This window comes from Limanda limanda, chromosome 17 (assembly GCF_963576545.1).
Source record: "Limanda limanda chromosome 17, fLimLim1.1, whole genome shotgun sequence".
In the NCBI taxonomy this organism is placed as follows: Eukaryota; Metazoa; Chordata; class Actinopteri; order Pleuronectiformes; family Pleuronectidae; genus Limanda; species Limanda limanda.
Window position 1 is genome coordinate 17,941,568 of NC_083652.1, and position 25,095 is coordinate 17,966,662.

The following is a 25,095-nucleotide window of genomic DNA, read 5'->3' on the forward strand; positions in this document are numbered from 1 at the left end:
TAGATAGATAGATAGATAGATAGATAGATAGATAGATAGATAGATAGATAGATAGATAGATAGATAGATAGATAGATAGATAGATAGATAGATAGATAGATAGATAGATAGATAGATAGATAGATAGATAGATAGATAGATAGATAGATAGATAGTTATATAGATAGATAGATAGATAGATAGATAGATAGATAGATAGATAGATAGATAGATAGATAGATAGATAGATAGATAGATAGATAGATAGATAGATAGATAGATAGATAGATAGATAGATAGATAGATAGATAGATAGATAGATAGATAGATAGATAGATAGAGAGAGTGATAGATAGATAGACAGACAGACAGACAGACAGACAGACAGACAGACAGACAGACAGACAGACAGACAGACAGACAGACAGACAGACAGACAGACAGACAGACAGACAGACAGACAGACAGACAGACAGACAGACAGACAGACAGACAGACAGACAGACAGACAGACAGACAGACAGACAGACAGACAGACAGACAGACAGACAGACAGACAGACAGACAGACAGACAGACAGACAGACAGACAGACAGACAGACAGACAGACAGACAGACAGACAGACAGACAGACAGACAGACAGACAGACAGACAGAGAGATAGAGAGATAGATAGATAGATAGATAGATAGATAGATAGATAGATAGATAGATAGATAGATAGATAGATAGATAGATAGATAGATAGATAGATAGATAGATAGATAGATAGATAGATAGATAGATAGATAGATAGATAGATAGATAGATAGATAGATAGATAGATAGATAGATAGATAGATAGATAGATAGATAGATAGATAGATAGATAGATAGATAGATAGATAGATAGATAGATAGATAGATAGATTGATGTTAACTGGTCACCCATGTTATGATTTGGTTTTGACCAGAAAACATCTATTAGTGCAAAACGTACATGACCCAAGCTTTGAATCATGAACTTCTCTTTCTCTTTCAGGTGTTTTCAGAGTTTGTTAGCAAACGCTTTGCCTCCGATGCCCTTTCCACCAAACACCTACACTTCTGAAAGCACCTTGAGAACATCACAGTTTCCGCTCATGCAAAACAAGTACAACAACAGGAGAACTGAGTCATTTAGCCACTTGTTGATTACTGTAGCGTTCATCAGCAGCACCGCTGTGTATCTGGACAATCAGCCTGCATAGCCTCATTGGGGTCACAGTAAACCAGACCATCTGTGCATGTGGTTTCAAAGTCAAAACTTCATATCCTTTGGTTTTTGTAAACACTCAGCTCAACACTGATTGGCTGTGTGAAGCGATGTCTGGTTGTTATCTCTGTGACATGCTGTATGTTTGTCCTCTGGCGTACCTTGTCACTTGATGTTTCCTTCCAAAAAGTGCTGCAGTTGCAAAATCGACATTATCAGTATAAAAGGAAATGAAATGGATGTACCAAGTAAAAGCTTCAGAGTATCTGTGACCTTGTGGTGCGGATGCTCATTTTGCAATCGCTGTTCTTGTAAGAGGGGCTCTCAGCTTCTGCACTAGCACTCACCTCAAAGCAGTTCCATTCCCCGCTTGACTGTTTACCTGTTGCTCTGAGTGGTCTGTCCCCCCCCCCGTCCCCCCCCTCACATGCAGCCACAGCACACTCGCAGCTTGTTTGTGCCACTTGCACAAACGAGCGCAAACCCTCAAATCACACTCGAAGGTTTTTTTGATGATGCTTTGTCATGGAACAAAATATGTCACAGCTTGTGACCACAAAGAAACCGCACCAGTAAACAGTCGTCGCTTTTACTCACTTTGCTTCCGCCACTTTTATCCTGTCTGACATTTCACTGTTGCCTCGTGCAGTGCCTCTCAGGCCTGAGTTCCGATGCAGCTCGTCTCGACTTGTGTTATTTGAACTCTTGCTTGATTAACAGTGTTTGCAGATGCAGTGTTTGCATTAGTGAACATGTGCCCGGGGCTCCACTTGGCACTGGTAATAAATTATTGTGCTGTTTTGGTTTGGGATTTTTTAACAGCAGCTTCCTTCTCGTGTGGTTAACATTGACTGTGAAGTGTTGATAAAGCATTTTTTAAGATTTTGCATTCAAAGAACAGAATTTCCATGTTGATGTTGTGTGAAAAGTGAAACTGCAAAGAAGTAGGAAAAATAATAACAGTCTGTGTGAGTGTAAGTTGACCCAGGGATATTACTTTTTCTGTTTCTCAGCATGTGTGACGTCAAAGCTCGGGGATCATTATAAAGAGTTTTCTTACTGAGAGTGAAAAGCATCCTCCATTTTAATCTGGTGCCCGCTGGTTTTAAATATTTGAATAAAATCACTCAGACTTTCAGATATCAACTCTTTTCTTATGGTAAACAGCATAAAATCACACTGTCACTGTCTCAATTACTCTCAAGATTTATCTCAAAAGAATAATATCTGGTTAATGTGTCATTTCACTTTATTTGGTTTGATTTGAAAAAAAGGAACCAAATAAAAGAAATAGATCTGAACTGATTTCAGACAAATATTGCCTCGAATTTGAAAGTTCAACAACAGGAGATACATCATCCTCCATGTGCGCAAACTACGTCTGTGTGTCTAGTTTTGGCTGCAACACATGTCACATCTGTGGTACAAAGATAGAAAACTGTAAAAAATATGTTTTACCACGATTTGAGTCACAACTCCATTTGATATTTGTTGTAATAGTATTTGTTAATGTCATCCCAATGCAGCTTATTCAATTGAATGTCCTGGATATCAGAATATATATTCTTCACAGATTAGCATGTGCATGAAAAAGGTTTATCGTTTCAGACTCAGATCCCCTGACCTTTGAGACCCTTTATTTGGGACACTTTCTGGTTCTGAAACAGAGGTGGGACATAAAGCTGCTGCAGGCCCTTTTAGCAGCAAGTAAACAATTCATCACAAGAAATTGGTTAAATCCAGGTCCACCTTCGTTGGAAGATTGGTACGGCATGTGCTTTGCGAGATATTTAAAATGGAAAAACTAACCTACTCTTTGAGGGTTCTAAAACACAAATTTGATCAAATTTGGGATAAATGGATTTAATTTAAACCCCCAATGCGAGCTGACTTTGTATAAGTCCTCTGTTTTCATTTGTATTTCCCCTTCCTAAAGCGAATAAGTAGAAATTTAAGCTCCCTTTGATTGTTGTTTTTTTTGTTTTCTTTTTGTTTAAAATTCAGTCTTTAACAATGGGTGTGACGGGAATACGCAATAAGGTGAAATGTAAAAGCTGTATACTGATTGGAGTATCGATACAGACAAGTAATTAAGATAAATAATGAATTAACATGTACTCCGCTAAGTGAACATTGTAGACTGAAAGAATCTCTGAGACCCAGGTATGACTATTCCTCGCTGAATAAGCTTATAAACATGTAAGTGGAGGAAATGGTAATTTGAAAGACATTGAAATATATGTGTTATATTGCCTTTCCCTAATAAAACAAATTTGAAAAATATAAAAAGTTTATTGATTACATAGCAAATTGCAGTTATTATCACAATACAAAGCATTCAAATGAAAATGAATGAATTTTGTTAAAAAAATAAATCATCTGTCATCACGGTATAAACTTTACAAAACTATAAAAAAAAAGTACTGACATGAAAGAAGATGTATTTCAAATTCAAATTGTGATGTTTGTGCTTCACTGAACCGTAATGACCTGTTCTGCTGCCTTGCACCTTCTTCCAATTTAGCAATGTCTCTGCAGCTTCTCACTGACACACTGACATCCTGAAGAGACATTCTAGAAAACATGTTCAGTTGCTACACTTCCTTGCATGCATCACTTCTGATGCGCCCCAGTGGAGCGGAGGCTGTATGGTTTCAGGTTCCAGACGTCCTCAGCGTCTGATGGTGGCGCGCATGTCCTCGTAAACCTCATTGTTGGGGACACGTCTCGGTTTCTCTGACACCCGAAAAGTCTTGTTCTGGTAACAACAGATTTGTTGGGTAATTAAACACGGTGTTGTAATTCAGCGGTCAGAGTTTTTTCGCGACCTCCTCTGAGACTTCAGTTTGTTGTGGAATTTCTCTTAGGTCATAGTTTATCTTTGATATATAACTTTTTTTATGTAAAATTACCTCTCTGCAGGTATCTCTAGCTCAGGTATTATTATTATTATGAACTGGTGCTGCTATCATAACTAGCATCAATGCATCTATAAGTATCACTCTTATTATTAGAACAAACAGTATATGTTATTGTTAACAAACCACCTGTGTGCAATCACCTTCCACAATCGAATTGAGTAAATCCTGTGTGTTCCTTGTTTGAGTGTAGATACCTTGAGGGCGATCCAGATGAGGACGCCCAGGATGAGTCCACCCAGCACAACAGCAGAGATCACAACAGTCACCAGCAGCAGCATCTGTTGATCTGTATCACATGCTTGTTTTCCATTGGCAGACCCATCCCCATCTTCTGGAAATCAAATTCTTATATCACAAATCTGTTTTCCTGGTAACAATGTGATGTCTGTTTGGAGTCTTTATGAGTTGTGAGAGCCTCAACATAACCGAGTTTCGATAAGGCTGCAATCGTTACAATCGGTATTACACTCAGAGAAATTTAAAACACGAGTGAAGATTTAAAAATAATTATGCTTAAGCAGAAATTTCCTTTCTGTGATTTAACAAATGCTTGAATTATTTAATAAATCTCACATTTTGAATCACTTACATGTTTCTGTCACAGTGTTACATTAATGCTCAGAAGAAATTGTAAAGCCAAAGGATTCAGTATCAAATTTGCAGAAAGATAAATGAAGCCCACCTGCCACCACCAGGTAGACCGATCCTCCGGACTTCGCATTTAAGTTACCGGTGTTCACGTCAAATTTCTTGTACACACACCAGTACGGCGTTGTGTCAGCAGAAGTCAAGTTTTTTATTGAAATGTCCACGTTGGGAAATCCTCCAGTGACGTGAACCCTGTCTCCGAATGCTGGCAGAGTTTTAACACTTTTTGGTTTCACGTAAACGACTTTATCGTTGTCACAGAAACCCCTGCACAGATCCAGAGAGTCATGAGTTGTTTCAGACGTCCTGCACTCGATGGTGACGGTTTCTCCAGCTTTTTTCCACACCACTTTGCTCCTTTCTACACATATAAAACAGAAACATGTTCACTGCAGGCATGATTTCAACCTGCCTTACATGACTGAAATCACTTACCTGGTTGCTTCAAATGTAATTTGCCTTACCTGGGTCACTCAGGGCCGTGCAGGAGAAGCAGAGGAGGGTTACGAGCTTCAGGCCGACAGCAGACATGTTGACAATGACTGAGACTGACACACAAAACTTCTGAGCAGGAAACGTGTCTGTGTCTTCACCAACACCATCTGCCTACTCTGACAGATGTTGTCATAGATTTAGTGGTAGACTCACCTTATATAAACAACCTCTCTGTGGTTGAGTCACTTCCGGACCTATACTTATATAACTTGGATTTAACGGTTCAGTACAACCCATCAGAACCAGAACTCAGACATGCTGACACTGAGAGGAATATAAGCTTCACATTAAAACGTATCCCTCAACAGGAAGTGTTGAAAAATGGATTCACTTCACATCAGGACTTTTTTTTATCCTCAATAATGAAGATTGAGAAAATCCATTTTATTGCATCACGAGTCTGATATTTCTACTCTGGATTAAATAAATGATGTAATGAGACTGAATAAAGCTTGAAATAATTTATACAAAAAAAAAAACAATTTAACTAGACTTATTTTTCTAAAACACTTTTCTCAGAGGTCTTACAACTCGCACTGCAAATAAACATCAACATCTTCCTGAGACAAAATACTCAGGTGCAACACTACCCTCATTTCCAGTGAGAACAGCGCCCTCAAGGGGCTGAATGATAAACTAACAGTTACTGTAGATGAGAAATAGATCCACCATTTCAACAAGAACAATGTTTATAAAGAATTGTAATGAAATTTTTTTCCTTTAAGCATCTCCATTGTTTTATGTTTTATTGTTTTAAATATGAGTGCATCCTATTCCTGATACTTTAGTCTTTATCATTATGAGTCTTCACCAGTGATGCTGCCAGTCCTGATTGGATCAGTAGACTAATTCTACTGTCGTTATCACTTATGTTATTACTTAAAAAAAATATAAACAATGTGAATATATATTACACAAACGAAAGAGAAAATGTCTGAAAGAGTAGAGAATACAGATATTTGCTGATATATGTAGTGAGGTAAAAGTGAAACGTATCTTAACCTTAAATCTTTATTCTCTCTCAAACCACAAACGTTGACATTAATAAAGCAACTTCTGTGTTATTTTTGTATTTATCCCCAATGACTAGGAAAGCCTGTATTGATTTTATTGATGTAGAGTTTACAATTCTACAGTTACCACTTAATCGGGATTTCCTGTCTGACATTTCACTGTTGCCTCGTGCAGTGCCTCTCAGGCCTGAGTTCGGATGCAACTCGTCTCGACTTGTGTTATTTGAACTCTTGCTTGATTAACAGTGTTTGAAGATGCAGTGTTTGCATTAGTGAACATGTGCCCGGGGCTCCACTTGGCACTGGTAATAAATATTGTGCTGTTGTGGTTTGGGATTTTTTTCAACAGCAGCTTTCTTCTTGTGTGGTTAACATTGACTGTGAAGTGTTGATAAAAAAATGTTTAAGATATTCCATTCAAAGTACAGAATTTACATGTGGATGTTGTGTGAAAAATGAAACTAAAAAGAAGTAGGAAAAATAATAACAGTCTGTGTGAGTGTAAGTTGACCCAGGGATATTACTTTTTCTGTTTCTCAGCATGTGTGAAGTCAAAGCTCAGGGATCATTATAAAGAGTTTTCTTACTGAGAGTGAAAAGCATCCTCCATTTTAATCTGGTGCCTGCTGGTTTTAAATATTTGAATAAAATCACTCAGACTTGCAGATATCAACTCTTCTCTTATGGTAAACAGCATAAAATCACACTGTCACTGTCTCAATTACTCTCAAGATTTATCTCAAAAGAAAAATATTTGGTTAATGTGTCATTTCACTTTATTTGGTTGATTTGAAAAAAGGAACCAAATAAAAGAAATAGATCTGAACTGATTTCAGACAAATATTGCCTCGAATTTGAAAGTTCAACAACAGGAGATACATCATCCTCCATGTGCGCAAACTAAGGCTGTGTGTGTAGTTTTGGCTGCAACACATGTCACATCTGTGGTACAAAGATAGAAAACTGTAAAAAATATGTTTTACCACGATCAACTTTGTGTCACAGCTCCATTTGTTATTTGCTGTAATAGTATTTGTTAATGTCATCCCAATGCAGCTTATTCAATTGAATGTCCTGGATATCAGAATATATATTCTTCACAGATTAGCATGTGCATGAAAAAGGTTTATCGTTTCAGAATCAGATCCCCTGAACTTTGAGTTCAGACCCTGACCCATTATTTGGGACACTTTCTGGTTTTGAATTCATCTCAAGAAATTGGTTAAATCCAGGTCCACCTTCATTGGAAGATTGGTACGGCATGTACTTTTCGAGATATTTAAATGGAAAAACTAACCTATTCATTAAGGGTCCAAAAACACAAATTTGACTAAATTTGGGATAAATGGATTGAATTTAAACCCCCAATGCGAGCTGACTTTGTATAAGTCCTCTGTTTTCATTTTTCTTTCCCCCTCCTAAAGTGAATAAGTAGAAATGTATGCTCCCTTTGGCTGTTGTTTTTTGTTTTCTTGTTTTTTTTGTTTCAAATTCAGTCTTTAACAATGGGTGTGACGGGAATACGCAATAAGGTGAAATGTAAAAGCTGTATACTGATTGGAGTATCGATACAGACAAGTAATTAAGATAAATAATGAATTAACATGTACTCCGCTAAGTGAACATTGTAGACTGAAAGAATGAGACTCCACGCTCCATAAGCGCATATACATGTAAGTGGAGAAAATGGTAATTTGAAAGACATTGAAAAGATCTGTTTGCAATATGTTATATTGCCTTTCCCTTATCAAACAAATTTGAAAAATATCAAAAGTTTATTGATTACATAGCAAACTGCAGTTATTATCACAATACAAAGCATTCAAATGAAAATGAATGAATTTTGTCAAAAAAATAAATCATCTGTCATCACGGTATAAACTTTACAAAACTATTAAAAAAAAACGTACTGACATTAAAGAAGATGTATTTCAAATTCAAATTGTGATGTTTGTGCTTCACTGAACCGTAATGACCTGTTCTACTGCCTTGCACCTTCTTCCAATCAGTTGCTACACTGCCTCGCATGCATCACTTCTGATGCGCCCCAGTGGAGCGGAGGCTGTATGGTTTCAGGTTCCAGACGTCCTCAGCGTCTGATGGTGGGGCGCATCTCCTCGTAAACCTCATTGTTGGGGACACGTCTCGGCGTCTCTGATGGGTGAAAAATCCTAGTCTGGTAACAAAAGATTTGTTGGGTAATTAGAAAATACGGGGTGTTGTATTTCAGCATTCAGAGTTTTTTCCCAACCTCCTCCGAGACTTAAGTTTGTTGTGGAATTTCTCTTAGGTCATAGTTTATCTTTGTAATATAACATTTTTATTTAAATGTAAAATTCCCTCTCTAATGAACTGGTGCTGCTATCATTACTAACATCAATGCATCTATAAGTATCACTCTTATTATTAGAACAAACAGTATATGTTATTGTTTACAAACCACTTGTGTGCAATCACCTTCCACGATCGAATTGAGTAAATCCAGTGTGTTCCTTGTTTGAGTGTAGATACCTTGAGGGTGATCCAGATGAGGACGCCCAGGATGAGTCCAACCAGCACAACAGCAGAGATCATAACAGTCACCAGCAGCAGCGTCTGTTGATCTGTATCACATGCTTGTTTTCCATTGGCAGACCCATCCCCATCTTCTGGAAAACAAATTCTTATATTACAAATCTGTTTTCCTGGTAACAATGTGAAGTCTGTTTGGAGCCTTTATGAGCTGTGAGAGCCTCAACATAACCGAGTTCGATAAGGCTGCAATCGTTACAAATGCGTATTACACTCAGAGAAATTAAAAACACGAGTGAAGATTCAAAAAAAAAAATTATGCTTAAGCAGAAATTTCCTTTCTGTGATTTAACAAATGCTTGAATTATTGTATAAATCTCACATTTTGAATCACTTACATGTTTCTGTCACAGTGTTACATTAATGCTCAGAAGAAATTTTGAGCCAAAAGATTCAGAATCAAATTTGCAGAAAAATAAATGAAGCCCACCTGCCACCACCAGGTAGACCGATCCTCCGGACTTCGCATTTAAGTTACCGGTGGTCGTGTCAAATTTCTTGTACACACACCAGTACGGCGTTGTGTCAGCAGAAGTCAAGTTTTTTATTGAAATGTCCACGTTGGGAAATCCTCCAGTGACGTGAACCCTGTCTCTGAATGCTGGCCCAGTTTTAACAACACTTCTTGGTTTCACGTAAACGACTTTATCGTTCTCACAGAAACCCCTGCACAGATCCAGGGAGTCATGAGTCGTTTCAGACGTCCTGCACTCGATGGTGACGGTTTCTCCAGCTTTTTTCCACACCACTTGGCTCCTTTCTACACATATAAAACAGAAACATGTTCACTCCAGGCATGAATTCAACCTGCCTTACATGACTGAAATCACTTACCTGGTTGCTTCACATGTAATTTGCCTTACCTGGGTCACTCAGGGCCGTGCAGAAGAAGCAGAGGAGGGTTAAGAGCTTCAGGCCGACAGCAGACATGTTGACAATGACTGAGACTGACACACAAAACTCCTGAGCAGGAAACTTCTAGGAAAATTCTACTGTTCCTGTAGTGTCTGTAAACACAACACAGGTACAAATATATCTGATCATAAGTTCTTCTGTTTTCATCTGCATCAATTGACCAGGCTTCATATGAGTCATTGAATGTGTGTGTGGTTCCCGAACATTTCTCTAAAAATCTATTTTTGGAGATTGTGTCTAGACACTGTCAAAGTTCCTGTTTAAAATGCTGTATCTTAAGTTTCTTTTATGATATTATTGATGCTGTGATCAGATGATCTGCCTGTCCACGTGTGCTGTGGTGTTTGTGTAAAGTCCCTCTGAGTGTTTTGCGGAACTCGGGGAGGCTTCTTAACCGCCAGTTCCTGAGAGATTCTTTGCACTCTCAAAGAAGACAGCCCTGCTCTCAGTTTGATTTGTGTCTGAGGCCTCGTAATTAAAGACAGACTAACTGTTTGTTTGATTCACTCTTTATTCCTGACGACTACGTAAAATTGCCATAACAAAACAAATCCCTCAACAGGAAGCGCTGGAAAATGGATTCACTTCACATCAGGACTTTTTTTTATCTTCAATAATGAAGATTGAGAAAATCATGAGTCTGATATTTCTACTCTGGATTAAATAAATGATGTAATGAGGCTTAAAGGGACTCTTACCTTTGTTGCATTTGAGAATTACAGCAAATTCGAATCATCCCGCCTTCCTCCAATGCCCCACCCCCTCGTTCCCATCCGCGGTGTTTTTTTGAAGAAACTTTATTTACAAGCAGACTTACCTCCTACTGCCTCCGCGCACGCACGTGAGTTTTTGTTTACCAAAGCAATGGATTCGGATTCAGAAGCACCGGTAAGTTATATACATTTACATTCACATATGATGACGGGCCCGAATGCGCCACAAGAAGCAGACGGAAAACCTGCATGTCCATGCAGCAAACAGACAGGTATTAAAATAAATATTATGAGAGCGAAATAATTGTTTGTTTTTACTCCTGGTGGGTCTGTCTTGCATTTTAGAGTGTCATTACCTTATTAATACCAATTTAACCTTATCCAAAAAAAGTGTAAAAATGCAACAAAGGTAAGAGTCCCTTTAATACAGCTTGAAATCATTTATGTTAAAAAAAAACAAATTTAATTAAACCTAACTTTCTCAAACACTTTTCTCAGAGGTCTCACAACTCGCACTACAAATAAACATCAACATTTTCATGAGACGAAATCCTCAGGTACAGCACTACCCTCATTTCCAGTGAGTACAGCGCCCTCAAGGGGCTGAACGATAAACTAACAGTTACAGTAGATGAGAAATAGTTCCACCATTCAACAAGAACAATGTTTATAAAGAATTGTAATGTAATTTTTTGCCTTTAAGCATCTCCATAGCACAACATAACATCAAACAGGTGGTTAACAACCAGTGTTGGGAGTAACGGCGTTACAATATTACACCCCAGCTGCGTGGAGAGAGCTGTCTCACTGCACGCTCTGACTACAGCTCAAGACAGCGACAATGGCGACGAGCCAGGGAAATTCAAAAGTAGCGTTCAATAACTGGAAGTACCGGCACTACTTCTCACACTACTTAATGGCCAGATTTTCCTTTGTTTCTTTTTACCCAAGTTTACATTTGCACTTGAATTTTATTTTCAATATTTATTTTTATATGTTTTAATTCTATGCATCATATGGCAGGCTGCAATCTATTGAGTTCAAATAAATACCAAATGTTCTAAAATACTGTATATAGTGTTTTTATTCTTCAATCAGTTAATATAAACATCTTTGACGTTAAAGATGTTACAGAACGTAACAGCGTTATAAAACATGAAAAATAACGCCACAGTTACTTTGCTGAGTAACTAATTACTCTAACAATGTGGTAACTGAGTAACTAACTCAATTACTTTTTGGGAGAAGTAATTTGTAACTGTAACTAATTACTTTTTAGAAGTAACTTGCCAACACTGTTAACAACACACTACAATGTAGTCATATGCAGATGAAACTGTTCATTAACGTGTTTGTGAGTAAATATATCTCTGTGGAAACGAATAATTACTTAGTAAAGCAAAGTACAGTAATGTCCATCAATACAATTATTCTCGTATCATATTGTGTCATGTGCAAATTTAAATACAAGAGGTTAGAAAAAGCCTTATGTGCAGCGGTGGAGGAAGTACTCAAACATTTGACTTAAGTACAAGTACTAATAAATAGACAAATGTGTATTAATGTAAAAGTGACAGTAACAGATATGTTTTAAATATGAGTGCATCCTATTCCTGATACTTTAGTCTTTATCATTATGAGTCTTCATGTCGTTATCACTTATATTATTACTTAAAAAAAATATAAACTATGTGAATATATATATTACACAAACTAAACAGAAAATGTCTGAAAGCGTAGAGAATACAGATATTTGCTGATATATGTAGTGAGGTAAAAGTGAAACGTATCTTAAACTTAAATCTTTAATCTCTCTCAAACCACAAACATTGACATTAATAAAGCAACTTCTGTTTTACTTTATAAAACTCTGAGAGGTGCATATGTATGAGATGATGGCGAAAGTAGTCTAACGCTGAAATGGCTTCAACAATCCCGATTAAGTGGTCACTGTAGAATTGTAAACTCTACATCAAAAAAAATCAATACAGGCTTTTCTTGTCATTGGGGATAAATAAAAAAATAACACATCCCCCAACCCCCCCGGCTCTCTGCGTCTCCCTGTGGGACAGAATTTTTAAAAAGGTCCCTGTCCATCCCACTCTGTCCTCCATTAGTTCCCCTCCTCCAGTCTCATCCAGTTAAGGAGCAGGGGGGGCATCTACACTCCCCTTTGTCACTATAGAAACAACCCTGTCTGCAGACCAGTGCTTCCTGCCCAGTGCTCCTGGTGGGAGGGAGGATAATCAGGAGGATCTGTCTCTACCACAAAAAATCAGAACCAAAGCTTATTAAAACGTTTAATTCTTCGCTTAATACAGACAGTGCAGCCTATCTCAATGCTTGTTGTTTGCATACTCATCAACATATTGAACTGTGTTTCCCCCTCCCTCTCCTTTGAGCTGCACAGATGCTGAGTCAGAGCAGCATGACGGAGTGAATGGGGTTATTTATTGATTGACTGATTGCTCGCCCTGACGCTCGGAGATGACTCACAGCATTTCCTCTCACATCCTGTTCCTCTCCACGGATCTCTGGGGACACGCAGCCTCAGCTGGAGGAACACGTCCATAATGACCAAGTCAATTCTCTCTGAAGCTGCAAATGAGCGAGGATTCATCCCAGACAGATGAGTTAAATAACTCAGCATATGGCCGTGGGGGAGGAAAATGCTAATCTCCCGTCTTTCTAGAAAGATTAGTAGGATGATCAAGGGGATAGACATGAGAGGCTGGTTCTAATGTGCTTTTACTGATTAGTTGTTGACCTGGACTAAAGAGCAAACTGCAGCATTGCATTTGTTTGCAACATCAAAAAATAATGCAGTTGTCCACTCAACATTTTGAACTCGAAATGAAAACCAGGTAATCCCAACTGACTCATGTCTCATGAGGTAGAAGACGTATGCACTTATTTCTCTAAAGTAGTGCAGCAATACCACAAACAGCAGAGTGCTCCCCCAGGACCAACACATCCTTCAACATGATCTCTCTTGGTAGAAACATGTCACAAAGCCAGGTCTTTAACAGTGGAAAATCAAGGTTTGTGCATTATTCCTTAAAAAGTTAACAAAAATATTTAAAAATCAATGTGTTCATTTGTTTAATTGAGGTTGTAATCCGATCATAAATCTCACCAGTACCAGATTATAGCTTCATGCTGGTTATCTCCACCAAGGAGATGATGTTTTCGTCTGCATTGGTTTATTTGTAAATTAGCAGGATTACACAAAAGCTCCTGGATGGATTATCATCTTATCATGAAACCTAGTGGAAGGTTCCAGTACGGATCAGAGAGGAAGCCATTGTATTTTGATGTGGATCTGGATCAGGGGCCGGATCCAGGAATTTAACTTTCACTGTCTTTAACATTGTGATATTTCTATATTCATTGATTTCTCTGGGGATAAATCATGGATCTTCACAAATCAGGCATGTTTAGGGGGGGTGATAGATATTGTGAGTTTGTGCAATTTGGTGTCTAGGGAATTTAAACGTGGCTTCATAGAGGGACTGTTGGGCCGTGGCTGCTGTCTGTGCTCTAGTGAGGGCAATTGTATCTGTTGTAGGGATTGCCTTATTATTAGTCAGCTTTGGTTGGACGAATTACACGACTGTAAATATTCATCTGTAACATAACTGGTATCTACCGCTGTGAAGCATGACATTACAACACTAAAGTATGTGTTTTTGTAAAAACTCCAGTAAATATACTTTATTACTTCTCACCACTTATGTGCAGCAGACGCAGAGGGAGGAAGGCAGCAGAGATCCAGGCTGACTCTGTGCACTAAGGTAGTAATGAAAGGCACAGGACCTTCCCCTGAGGGTACAGCACTAACAGAGAACAAGCATTCATTGACTGCACTCCAACGTCCTGGCGTCTCTCCAGGGCAGGAAGTTCTGTTCCTGATCTCGAGTGACCCCTGCATGCCTTTGACGGCAGATGAGGGCCGAGACGCACCGCTGTGCCACACTGCTCTTCACAGGCTGCTCGGGGTTCGGCTCTGAAGCAGCTTGGGTTTATAGCTCAGCAGACAAAGAGAAAAACCAATGAAACTACTCTGACAGGGACTTTTATTCAGGTTTGACTATATGGCGTTCTTTGTAGCTGTTATATTGTCCTGCATGCAAAATGTATTCTTAGGGATAAAGGTGGGTTTAAAGCAGTATGAGCACAACATGAAAACTTGCAGAACTGGAATGGCGCTCTGTAGAGCACATACCTCTGCCAAGGCCCAACAGTCTCCTGACAGCCAATCAGCTGCAACAGACTGTGTACACATAAATACCATCCCCCTAAACAGGCCTGTTTTTTTTTGTCCATCATGATCTATGAAACATATTGTCTGAGAAATAAAGAAAAATAGAAATCCATATCTGCACCAAAATGTAATGGATTCCTCCTTGGGCCACGCCCCACCCTTTCTCAAAATGTCATGGAAACCCAGTGCTTGGTTTTTGCATAATCCTGCAAACATCCTAATGACACCATTACCCCCTTGCATAGAGGAAAGCTACAAAACCAGCAGGAACTGGTTAAGAACTATAGAAGCACTGCAGCAGCCCTCGTCTGTTCCTCAGATTAAGACAAGCTCTCCCAAATAAAGCAATCCGCTGGGGCGCTCTTGAAGTTAATATCTTGCATGAATCCTGTTTCACCTTTTGAACCTGACTTTGGTTTTAAAGAAAAACCCGACTTTGAGTTTGAACAAACTGCATCACGCACATTAAATCACAAACGGTGTAAAAAGAGCCAAATAACCATCGCATGATGTCATGAAATGATTGGGCAGTTTCTCTTTAAGCAGAATTGGCAGCGGCGTTCGTGATTACTTTGGCCGGGCAGATTTCCAGTGAAAGAGCCTGTGTCTGCTCTCAGCCGCCGCAGTCTTCAGACTCCATCTCAGGGCGCATAAATAATGTCCAGCACAATGTGTGGAGCCATTCAGGCGCAAGGAAAACTAGATTTTTCCTGTATCAAGTTATTTTAACATTTTTATATTAAACATTACTTCATGAAAAAGAAGAAAAATCAGTCACAGTAAATTCATATCAATCTTTATTGTATTTAGAAATCCACGCATCAAATCTTTTTTATCATTTTTTTGCCTTTACCATTTACAACAGGGAAGAATGAGAGACAAGCTAAAAGTCATGCCTTTCCCAGCAGGCGCGATGCACTACAGGATGGGCTGAAATGGAAGGAGAGGGGGAATACATAAAGTGCTTTTGTCAACATTTTTCTTCTTTTATTGAAAAAAGGATCAAAACAAAAGGTTTGAGGGTGGAAGGTGAGGACAGTGTGGGGTGGGTTGGGGGGGGGGGGGGTCTGGGGATGTTACAGCATGAGTGCAAGTGAAGAGGGAAAGAAGGTGACATGTTGATGAGGAGGAAGAAAGTGGTAGGGGGGTTTTCATCTTTAAAAAAAGTGTTTGAATGAAACAAAACAAAACAAACAAATGAGTGGTCTCAACCCAGGATGAGGCTGGACTTGCCCCCGGGTGGGTTTCTCCGGCCACCGGCGATGGCGTTGCCCCCTCCCGACGGGGCAGAGGGCTGTGGCGCGACCTGCTGCTGCTCCTGCTGCTGCTCGTCTGGCTCCACGTCGTTAGGACAATCTACAGATGGAGCAAAAAGAGGATTTAATAAAGGCCAATATTCCACTTAGTGCAAAAACAGATGGTGTCTGGATGACAGGCCATGTGAACAGGTTAGAAAATATTGAATGCATTGAGACCGAGCCACAGTAAAAGGACACGTATCGGTAGCAGCCCTACAAAGGCTCTGAACTGGTAAACTGTAGAACAGATGGATATGAGGTAATGCCTTCATTTTATGTCTTTTTAGCTTCTCTGACCAACACAAACAGTGACTCAACTCGAAAAAACGAAGTAGTACGAGGGGGGGAGACAGTGTCGGTGTTATTTCAGCTTTCCATCAAACAATGGTTAATAATTACCGTCAAATACAATATAAAACATTCATTTCCATTCTTTAACACATTTAAATAGAGTTGTGTTACTCTGTAGGAAGATACTAGTTTGGTTTCAGCGGTTTTGCAATGAATGAAAATTTAATATACATTTTTCTTCCAACTTTCTCTTAAAAATTAGATTTGTGAGGTGATTTAACAAATCACAAGAAGTCAGACCCTGGTCTTCAGTATATTGAGTTAATATTTAGTCACTGCATTTTGATTTCGTAGGCTAGAGCACATAAGAGAGGATAGCCCATTGTGTATTAATATCACAGTGCTGAAGCACTAAGCTCTTGCTGCACATTAGCAGCTGAGTTGCTGTAGAATTTGCACATTGAAGGAGACTTTTTGACTTACATGTCACAAATAATGAAAATGCTTTATCTTTTCCACCGATTTAAAATCTTTTTTTTATGGTGAGGACACTCAACTCCCAAATATTCTCTGCTTGACACCAGAGGGAGTTCAGGCACTTTGTGACAACGGCATTACTCACAGGTTTATGTTACTGGTGCCACAGATGTTAGGACTACACAGCCTGGTGAAGCTCGCATTTAAATTCTGTATCTGGGTAGGACAACTCGATACTGTTTACTCAAAACTAACCACTCCCTGCTGCAAGTTCAGTCATGAACTCTGGAAAATATCCCAAAAACTGGGTCCAGACATATTATGAAGTTTACCTCCCAAATGTGAAGAATCTAGCAGGAGATTGTCTGGATCGGACGCATTTACAAATACAGGAAACTTTCTGGAACATTCAGGCGAGGAGTGGGGCATAAAGGAGGCAGATTTTTTCTTTTTACATTTTGCTGCATTTGTGTTTAGACACCAGCATCAGCCCTTATCATCAAAACCTATCAAATCTCGTCATCTTTTTAAGTTGATATTACTGCCTCTTCTACCTGTATGGCTCCTGTTTTTCATCTCGGCACATTGGTATTCTTCCATTTTCACGTCAGAGTTCATGTTAGTGTCATCAACCAGCCCACTCGCTGGCTGTCAAGTTTACAGACTGGATTTTTACGAGGGCACAAAAGTTCCCCTATATGTCCACAGTAACGGACTCAGACATTTGCCTTCTCACCTACAGCCCCTCTGGAAAAGTTCAGGAAAATATCCAGACTTTAGGGCATGTCTGAATGCAGCTCAAGAGATATGTGCAGAAACAAACCACAGATCACACTGTGTTAACAAATGCTCAAGAAGTTTTGGATAACATACAATCATTAAAACACAATGCCATCATATTTGAAAGGAGAGCAAACAATAAAGATCATAGAGATGTGTGGTCGAACCCTCCATTATCTGCGAGCCAGCCACTCTCTTACCAACATGCACCTGGAGGTTAATAAAAAAGCTTTTCATGCTAAGTGAGGCCTGCCATCAAAGAGCAGCTGCCTGACTACAGACCATCACGCCATCATGACAGGGGGAAAACCACATAAAGGATATCATGTGATGTTGACTTTGAAAGAGAGAACATGTGTACTGTATTTCAAAAAAAAAAAAAAAAAAAAAAAAAAGAGTCAAGGAATGCCAACAACATATGGGGCAGAACCAGCCACCACAATCTGATCATTCAGAGGCGAGGGAGAGTGGAAGTACCTGATCTGTTATACTGTCCCATGCAGCTATTCACTGGATAATCTAAGTCATGCACTGCTGGTTAGACATCGGCAGGGTGTGACAGGCTTTTTATAAACTGTCCAAGACTTCAGGATACTTACCATCATTTACTTGTTCTTGGCCATTCTCACCCTATGAGGAAAACATGAGACAAGAATGTCAGATATCCTTATTAAACAAAATGACGTTTTCATCTGCACATGTAAGAAAAAATAGCATTCCGGTTTTTGCCCTATATAAATCCCACTGCATCTACTTTAAGACGACACAGTGGCAGGTAGATTCTTGACAATGTTAATAAAACTGCCACAACTCCTTTGCTAAATTGTCTTGTCTGTGAGGAAGTGCTGTTATTCATGCCGCTCAGACAAGAGAAGAGGATCATTCTTAAAGAACACCATCCAGAAATCCCTTAATCAAATAAAAACTTCTTGGGACAGCCAGTGAATTACTTCTCAACTTTCGGATTCTTGAGATGTGATATATTTTTAAAAGATAAGGAGAGTCTTTGTTTGACTAGCATTCTGTTTCATTCTTCCTTCAAATTTCGCAACATGACCATTTAGCCCGTGTCTTCAAGCGAGGACTGGCTCATTCCCAGAATAAAAATTAAACCTCAACTGGGATTACAAATGTCAGTGGAGAATTTCTATCAAAATAACATCCTGGGTCTGTTTCAACTGGATGGATAAAGCCCCTACATCCACCACTGAATTTTCCACTGAACTGTTCAGAATTATACTTAATCTATCACCATGTGCTTCTCAGCCCTAAACTAGGCCACGGCTCTGTTGTGGAAAAAGTGTCAGTCTGAATGAGAGGTACCTCTCGGTTCTGGTTCCACACCATGGCTGCACCAGAGTTGTGGATGGTGGTCAGTTCCGGTTGAGGGTTCTTGGGGAACAAGAGGGGCTGCTGGCACCGCCTCAATGGGGCCGAGGGCTCCCCACACAGGGTCCCTGCTGCTGCCCCAGCTGGGAAAGGAAGAGACAGAGGAATTGAGCAAGCACTTTATTACAAGACTGACAAGAAATGGCACTAAAACATCAGCCTTCACTTAATTTTTTTACTTTTTGGTCAACAGATTATAATGAAGCCAGACAGGAAACACAAGAGACAAATGATAAAACATGTGTCAGGTTTCAGAGCAGCAGAGTCAAACCATTAGGACACTAATCCAATTATTTACAAAACTACCCCAGTCTCAGATTTTTCTAACCCATGCTCACCACAAGATTCATCTTCTTAGATTAAACATCAGCTTTAATCAGGAATTTTATGGAGATAACATGAGACAAAAACACAGAGCATCAACAGGAAACATCACCAAATCCGCTCGGGCGTCTGCAACAGACCCAGAAACACGGTGGAATACTTCCAGGCAGACAACCTGAATGCCAAATCTCTCATAACCCTGCAACGCACGCAGTCTCCTTTAGCAGAAAGAGCATTAAATCCCTGCGTTTGGCCCATTGTGGGGAGGCAGGCTTTGATAACCAGAGCCACATAAGGTAACAACCCAGCTCTAGCCCCAGAGGGCCAGGGAGGGGACAGACCGTCTTTGTCATGAGGGAGAACAACGACTGCTGAAGAAGCAGAGGAGTGGCCATTGTTGTTAATGGAGTGAAGTGAATCAGAGCAAACAAGAGCTCCTTCACTGCAGGCTGCACATTTCTGAATCTCATCAATGGACAGTGAACGACACACAGCAAATGGAAGGAGATAAAACTAGATTGATGGGCTGGACAGTGGTGCAGTATGTTATCATCACTATAACACATATCCGTCTACTTAATCTTATAGATCTCCTGGGTGCATCGTATTAATGTACGAAATCACTGGTGCACAAGCTTTGAGACAGGAACAGCCGTCATGCTGCTGCTGGTTGTTCTGGCCTCCTCTCGTATGGCTCTGCTCATCATGGGGCCAGAGTCTGAGGGAGTTCAACAAATCCAACAGCTCTGGTATCTTAAAATCCTCAAATCCAGACCAGCAACCTGCCAGAGACTCTGGCAGAATAACAATATGCTTATGTGTATTCATAGGCAGAATATCAGCACATTCCTACAGTCAAACTGCTTTTAAACATTTACCTAAACCATTAGTTTATATATTTGTATATACACATTACTAAAAAACGTTAACAAAAGCATTAAAAGATGACACCTGAAAAACTAAATGTTGTCCTGGTCGCTCTTTGATGATCCACAGACCTTGCTTTTAACAGGACATTGTTTTGACATTGTCTGAATCTGTCAAGGGAAGAATTTGGTCATTCTGAAAAGCCGAAAGTGAAGACTAAAGTTGTGCTTACAGGTTGACCTAATTAATTTCCTCCTCAGATCTACAATGCACGTGAACACCAGATCTGTCTGGTGCCGTACCATGTAAAAAACATGTAGTTTGAACCCCTCCTCTCTACACTTTAAAACCAGGAAAAAACAAAACGCAAAGGAGTGTTTTCCAAAGTGTTGACCAACCTGTGCAACACTAATAGCTACTCCAAAGGGTAAAGCATGAGAAGGTACTATAAATAAGGATTCACTGGTCATTTGAAAATGATCTTGACCAGACAGCATGCCAAACCAAACAAACCTGTCCATCTGCACGAGGAGTTCATACCCAGGCAAGAGGGATCGCAAGAGGGATCGCACAACACATTGCTCATTCAGGCAAACATCCTCATCCAGCTGCATTTGTTAAAGAGGGACAACTGAAATCGACCTAACCCAACTGAGACAATGCAAGCAGGAAAAGACTTTGACTGTGAGCAGCTGCTGGCTGCAGTGGTCCGAGGCTTAAGTGATGATTTTAGGGTCAATTCCTCATTGTCCACACACACACAGAAAGTTTAATTCACCATGTGATCAGTTTTCTACTGAAGTGGCAACTGTGAAAACACCAGCTCCAACACGGCTTCACCGGCAGCTTCACAATCCTGAGCTGAAAATGAATCCTACTTCGGTTAAGGCTTTAATTTTCCTCGCTTTATGCACTTTATCGAATCTGTGAGCTCACACCGACTGACTAGCTGTGTAAAAATGTAAAAATCACTAATTACAACAAATAAAAATAATACAAACTAAAAGGGTGAATTATGTTATGCTAAAGATTTATCTGGATCATTAAAAAGATAGTGGCAGGGATAATTATGTCAGCCTATATTAATTTTTCATTTAAGCCTCTTGTGGCTGTATGCCCGCTGTGACCTTGACGACTCAAAGACATTTGCAGGTCTCATATCCCCGCTGTGGCATTCTTATACCTCTCCTCATGTCTTCAAAATAAAACTTCCCGTGTGTCTATAGATAGCCACACATTTAACCAATAGACACATTTTTATCTGACCTATTTCTTTCCATCGAGGCTCGATCCTTCTCCTATGTAACAAAGCCTAGCTTCAAATTACCCGTATGCCGCTGCTCCAAGGCTTTTTGGCCTTAACACTTGTGGGATGTTCCTTCTGACAGCCTAAATGGAAAAATACTAAATAACACTTCAGCTTGTGTGTTTTCCTAGCTCTAGTTAAAGGAATTAATTCCATGGGACTTTTTTTGCTTACTTAAGACTTCTGGTGGTTCTGCCTACTTTTGCAAGAATGAACTTGCAAGTACTCGTTGTAGAACTTAAACCAAGACAAATGTTGCCTTGTAAGTCCAAAATCTGTTGTTTTCATTCATTTGTCTCTAATGTTATCACATGGAAAATGAACTAAGCTAAGTTAAAGACATATTAGACTGAATTACTTGGTGGGTTGTTCCTCCGATGAGCATGGGGGTCCTCAGGTTCTCCAAAGATGCTAGAGGCCATCTTGTTCTTGCGCTGGGGGGTCGTGTTTTCATCTGTGCCGAAGACGAAGCTGGTTTCCCCACCTGGCGGCCGTAGTACCCTGTGGGGCAAGAAATCATAAACATATAATGTCCATTGGCAACCAGGCTCCCATCCCCCTACTCTTTAGACCAATTTAAAATTCAAGGCCTTCATGTCACACGCCATCGATCAGCTTCACAGTGCACACATAAAATAAAAAATCTATAAAGCAAAACAAAAGATGGGCTCGCCCAAAGCTACTTTCAGCAGTCTACCCTTCTCCGTCCCAACCCATTCAAACAAAGTCCACATACATGAAAAACACACAGGCCACCAGCAAGGTCTACGCTCTCCAAGCGCCGGCTGTCAGCCTGTCAGAGCGCCAGTCACAATCTCTGCCCTGCAGCTGACTCCAGTCGCATATAATCAGAGTGTTAGCTGGCTAGCTGCTGCCTCTCCTCCGCACAAATTCCTTTGCAGTGACACACTACGGGTTGGTGTCAGTTCTTGGTAGCATTGATATCAAATTATTTCTTGAGGAAATACAATTTAATGTCACTTTTGGGCCAGTGCTAGACAATAGAGGTGAAAAGTCAGGTCCACAGTCAATGTAGGTCACCCAATAAACACATGGGAACAATATTAGAGAGGCTGCAGGCGGGCCAGTGCGTGGTTAACAATGACCACTACCCATCAACATTCCTTCCACCAGAAGCTCGACAAAAGGGAAACCATAATGAGGAGGGAAACCCGTTTTTCCCCTGTGCTGTGCTGAAGGACAGTCGGGTGGGCGAGGGAGACTGATTTGTTTGCCGAGCCCCTGCTGGACCCCTCCCTCTTTTTTTCCAGAACACTCTCTCCTCTCCTCAGAGTCCCTGAAGCCACCAGCTGACACATGAGCAGCTGTCCGAGGGCCAAGCGGGCATATGGAGTCCAAAAAAACAACTCGTCTTCGGAAGGCACCGCCACAAAGAAGGCGACTGCAGGAGGAAGATCCACACCACGTGGACCGCTCCAAATTTTCTCGATCAATCCCTGTACACACACACTCACACACACACACTCACCCACACACACACTAGTTTATGTGACACTTGTGATGCGACAGTAAAGCCTAAACCAGACTTCACCTCCCGGCCAGAGGGGATGAGCTCATGCTTTTCCACCCCGGATTGCGACAGGGGGAAAAGCTCTTAGCCGCCTGGCAGGAGACCCCACCCTAGAATGACACAGCAAGTAATATCAAATGGCCTGGATGTTTATTGGCAGAGAAGGCAGCTCAAGGCAGGTGGAGCCAGGGCAGATCAAGCTGAGCTCCGGGGGCCAGAGATGGCATGTCTGATAAGGGTGGGGGGGGGCTTCTGATGGCCTACAAAGATTTCAGCCTGATTCTGCTGCTGCATGGATCCGTTTGGTCAGCCAGCAGCAGAAATGACCAGCAGCTCATGAGGGAGGGGTTAAGGAGCAAAAGCAAAAGAGCTAAGGGAAGATTTATGAGCTTAGCTTGCTCAAAGCCCCCGCCCAAGCCCCCCATCATCATCATCCTCATCCGCAAACAGCAAGCGACTTCAAAACGCTTGATGACTGACCGACATTTGACTTGCTCCCTCAGCAACCACCCCCCCCCCCCCCTTTACAGTGGGATTCATAAACACTAATGCTGACATCATCATTTAAAACCATTTTCTCTCTATCGCATTGTTTTCGATGCACAGGGGGGTGGAGGAGGAATACATCCAGACGAGACGCATCACTTACTGGAAAGCTATGACTGCATGCCTGGAGGATGACTGGGCGTCTCAGTGTGTTTCCCCCCCCCACCACCACTAGTATAAAGCTTTAAACAGACACTGTGCATGCATCAGATTTATCTATATTAAAAATGGACTTAATCCAACATCCTTCAGATTTTTCTCTAGCCTCGAAAAGGAAATCAGACATAATGACATATGCAGACCCTCAGTCTGGTCTCGGATTCTTCCTGTAATCAATCACATATTCGGACAGCAGTTTCTTTGTTTAGAGAATAAACAAATATATATATATATATATATATAAAAAAATATATATTTTCAACGACATCCTGGATCGCAGTTAGAATCACAACAGGAAGTGAGCTGCGACTGGAAGTATAATAATAAAAAAAAAAAAGTTGACATGCAGTGGGCCCCAAGTCAGAGTCGAGCTAGCGTTAGTCAGCTTTTTAACCAATAAACACAAAACTAAATAAACCACATCTCCAGCCGAGTGTGGGATTCTAATCAATTCATTTTCTTTCTTTCTTTAAAACTAGCGTGTTGTCCGTTCGTGCTGCGGAGTTCGCCCAGGTTAACGAAACTAACTTGGCGGAGCTAACGGCTGTGGCGCATCGCTCTCCCAACCCGATTAACTTAATTAGCACGACTATGTGACAGTCGGGCTAAATCCACAAAGATCCCCTGTGCAGCCACCGGCGGGCTGGTGTTAGTTAGCTGCCTCTGAATCCGAGCCAGGGCGGGGGGAAGGCGGCGTCCTGCTAGCGGCTAGGCGGCTCCTCCGCATCCAGCTTCTTTTGTTCCTCCGTCAAACAAGCTCCATTTCTTTTCAGCTTGTTTTTTGTGTGTGTCTTTACCTGGAGCTGCTCTTGGCACCAGCCTCCATTCCTTTGTAGGTGGTTGTCGTCGTCATCTTCAGGGAGAGAGCCTCGGTGTGTCGGGCGGTGGCGGCCGGGGGCGAGTAACGGTGGTGGTGCTAAAGGGGAAATGTCTTCCTCCGTTCCCGCAGAGATGCGACGAGATGTCGGCTCCGCCCGTCAGTGAAAAGCATAACGACTCCCAGATCCGCTGGTTCTGCGGTGCCAGCCCACCAGGCCCAGCCCACCGGCCGCCGGGCCGCGCTGATTGGACGGGACGCCGCAGAACTGCGCTCTCATTGGACAGAACCCCCCTCGCTTGTTGGTGGCTGAGTCCAGATCCCCCCGGGGGCCTCATGTCCAATCAGCCCACATGTCTGATTATTGATTATGACAATGTTCGGATCGGTTCAGAGGGAAGAGGACGAATCTGGTAAAGAGCTGGTGGAGATAGTGGGACTTAAAGGTCCATTGGGTGAGATTTAGGTGAAGCAGACATAAAATATAAAATATTCCTAATGTTGATTTCATCTAAATTGTAGGAATTAGTGTTTTCTTAACCCCAGAAGTGGCCCCT

At 40.9% G+C, this 25,095-nt stretch overlaps 3 protein-coding genes across 4 annotated transcripts in view; all 3 read right to left on the reverse strand.

The window, feature by feature from the left end:
* Positions 1–1,878, reverse strand: part of LOC133023763 (septin-9-like) — a 100,835-nt gene extending 98,957 nt beyond the window's left edge. Inside the window, exon 1 of the mRNA XM_061090831.1 lies at positions 1,811–1,878. Coding sequence (XP_060946814.1) covers position 1,811 — 1 coding nt within the window. The 5' untranslated portion in view covers positions 1,812–1,878. The remainder of the gene's footprint in view (positions 1–1,810) is intronic.
* A 1,643-nt stretch (positions 1,879–3,521) lies between these two features.
* On the reverse strand, positions 3,522–5,392 carry si:rp71-81e14.2 (uncharacterized protein LOC100002239 homolog). 2 transcript variants are annotated; one of them, XM_061090085.1, is made up of 4 exons: positions 5,247–5,392; positions 4,817–5,143; positions 4,329–4,462; positions 3,522–3,971 (listed from the first exon to the last, which is right to left on the reverse strand). In XM_061090085.1, exons 1-4 carry the CDS (start codon positions 5,311–5,313, stop codon positions 3,885–3,887), a joined length of 615 nt encoding a protein of 204 aa, XP_060946068.1. In that variant the 5' UTR covers positions 5,314–5,392; the 3' UTR covers positions 3,522–3,884. The 2 variants fall into 2 exon arrangements, with proteins under 2 accessions (XP_060946068.1, XP_060946067.1); XM_061090084.1 differs by having other exon boundaries at positions 4,329–4,465.
* A 10,141-nt stretch (positions 5,393–15,533) lies between these two features.
* On the reverse strand, positions 15,534–24,726 carry LOC133022772 (jupiter microtubule associated homolog 1-like). Its single transcript, XM_061089665.1, has 5 exons — positions 24,519–24,726; positions 21,844–21,986; positions 18,923–19,071; positions 18,199–18,229; positions 15,534–16,109 (listed from the first exon to the last, which is right to left on the reverse strand). Exons 1-5 carry the CDS (start codon positions 24,572–24,574, stop codon positions 15,961–15,963), a joined length of 528 nt encoding a protein of 175 aa, XP_060945648.1. The 5' UTR covers positions 24,575–24,726; the 3' UTR covers positions 15,534–15,960.
* Positions 24,727–25,095: the final 369 nt, after the last annotated feature.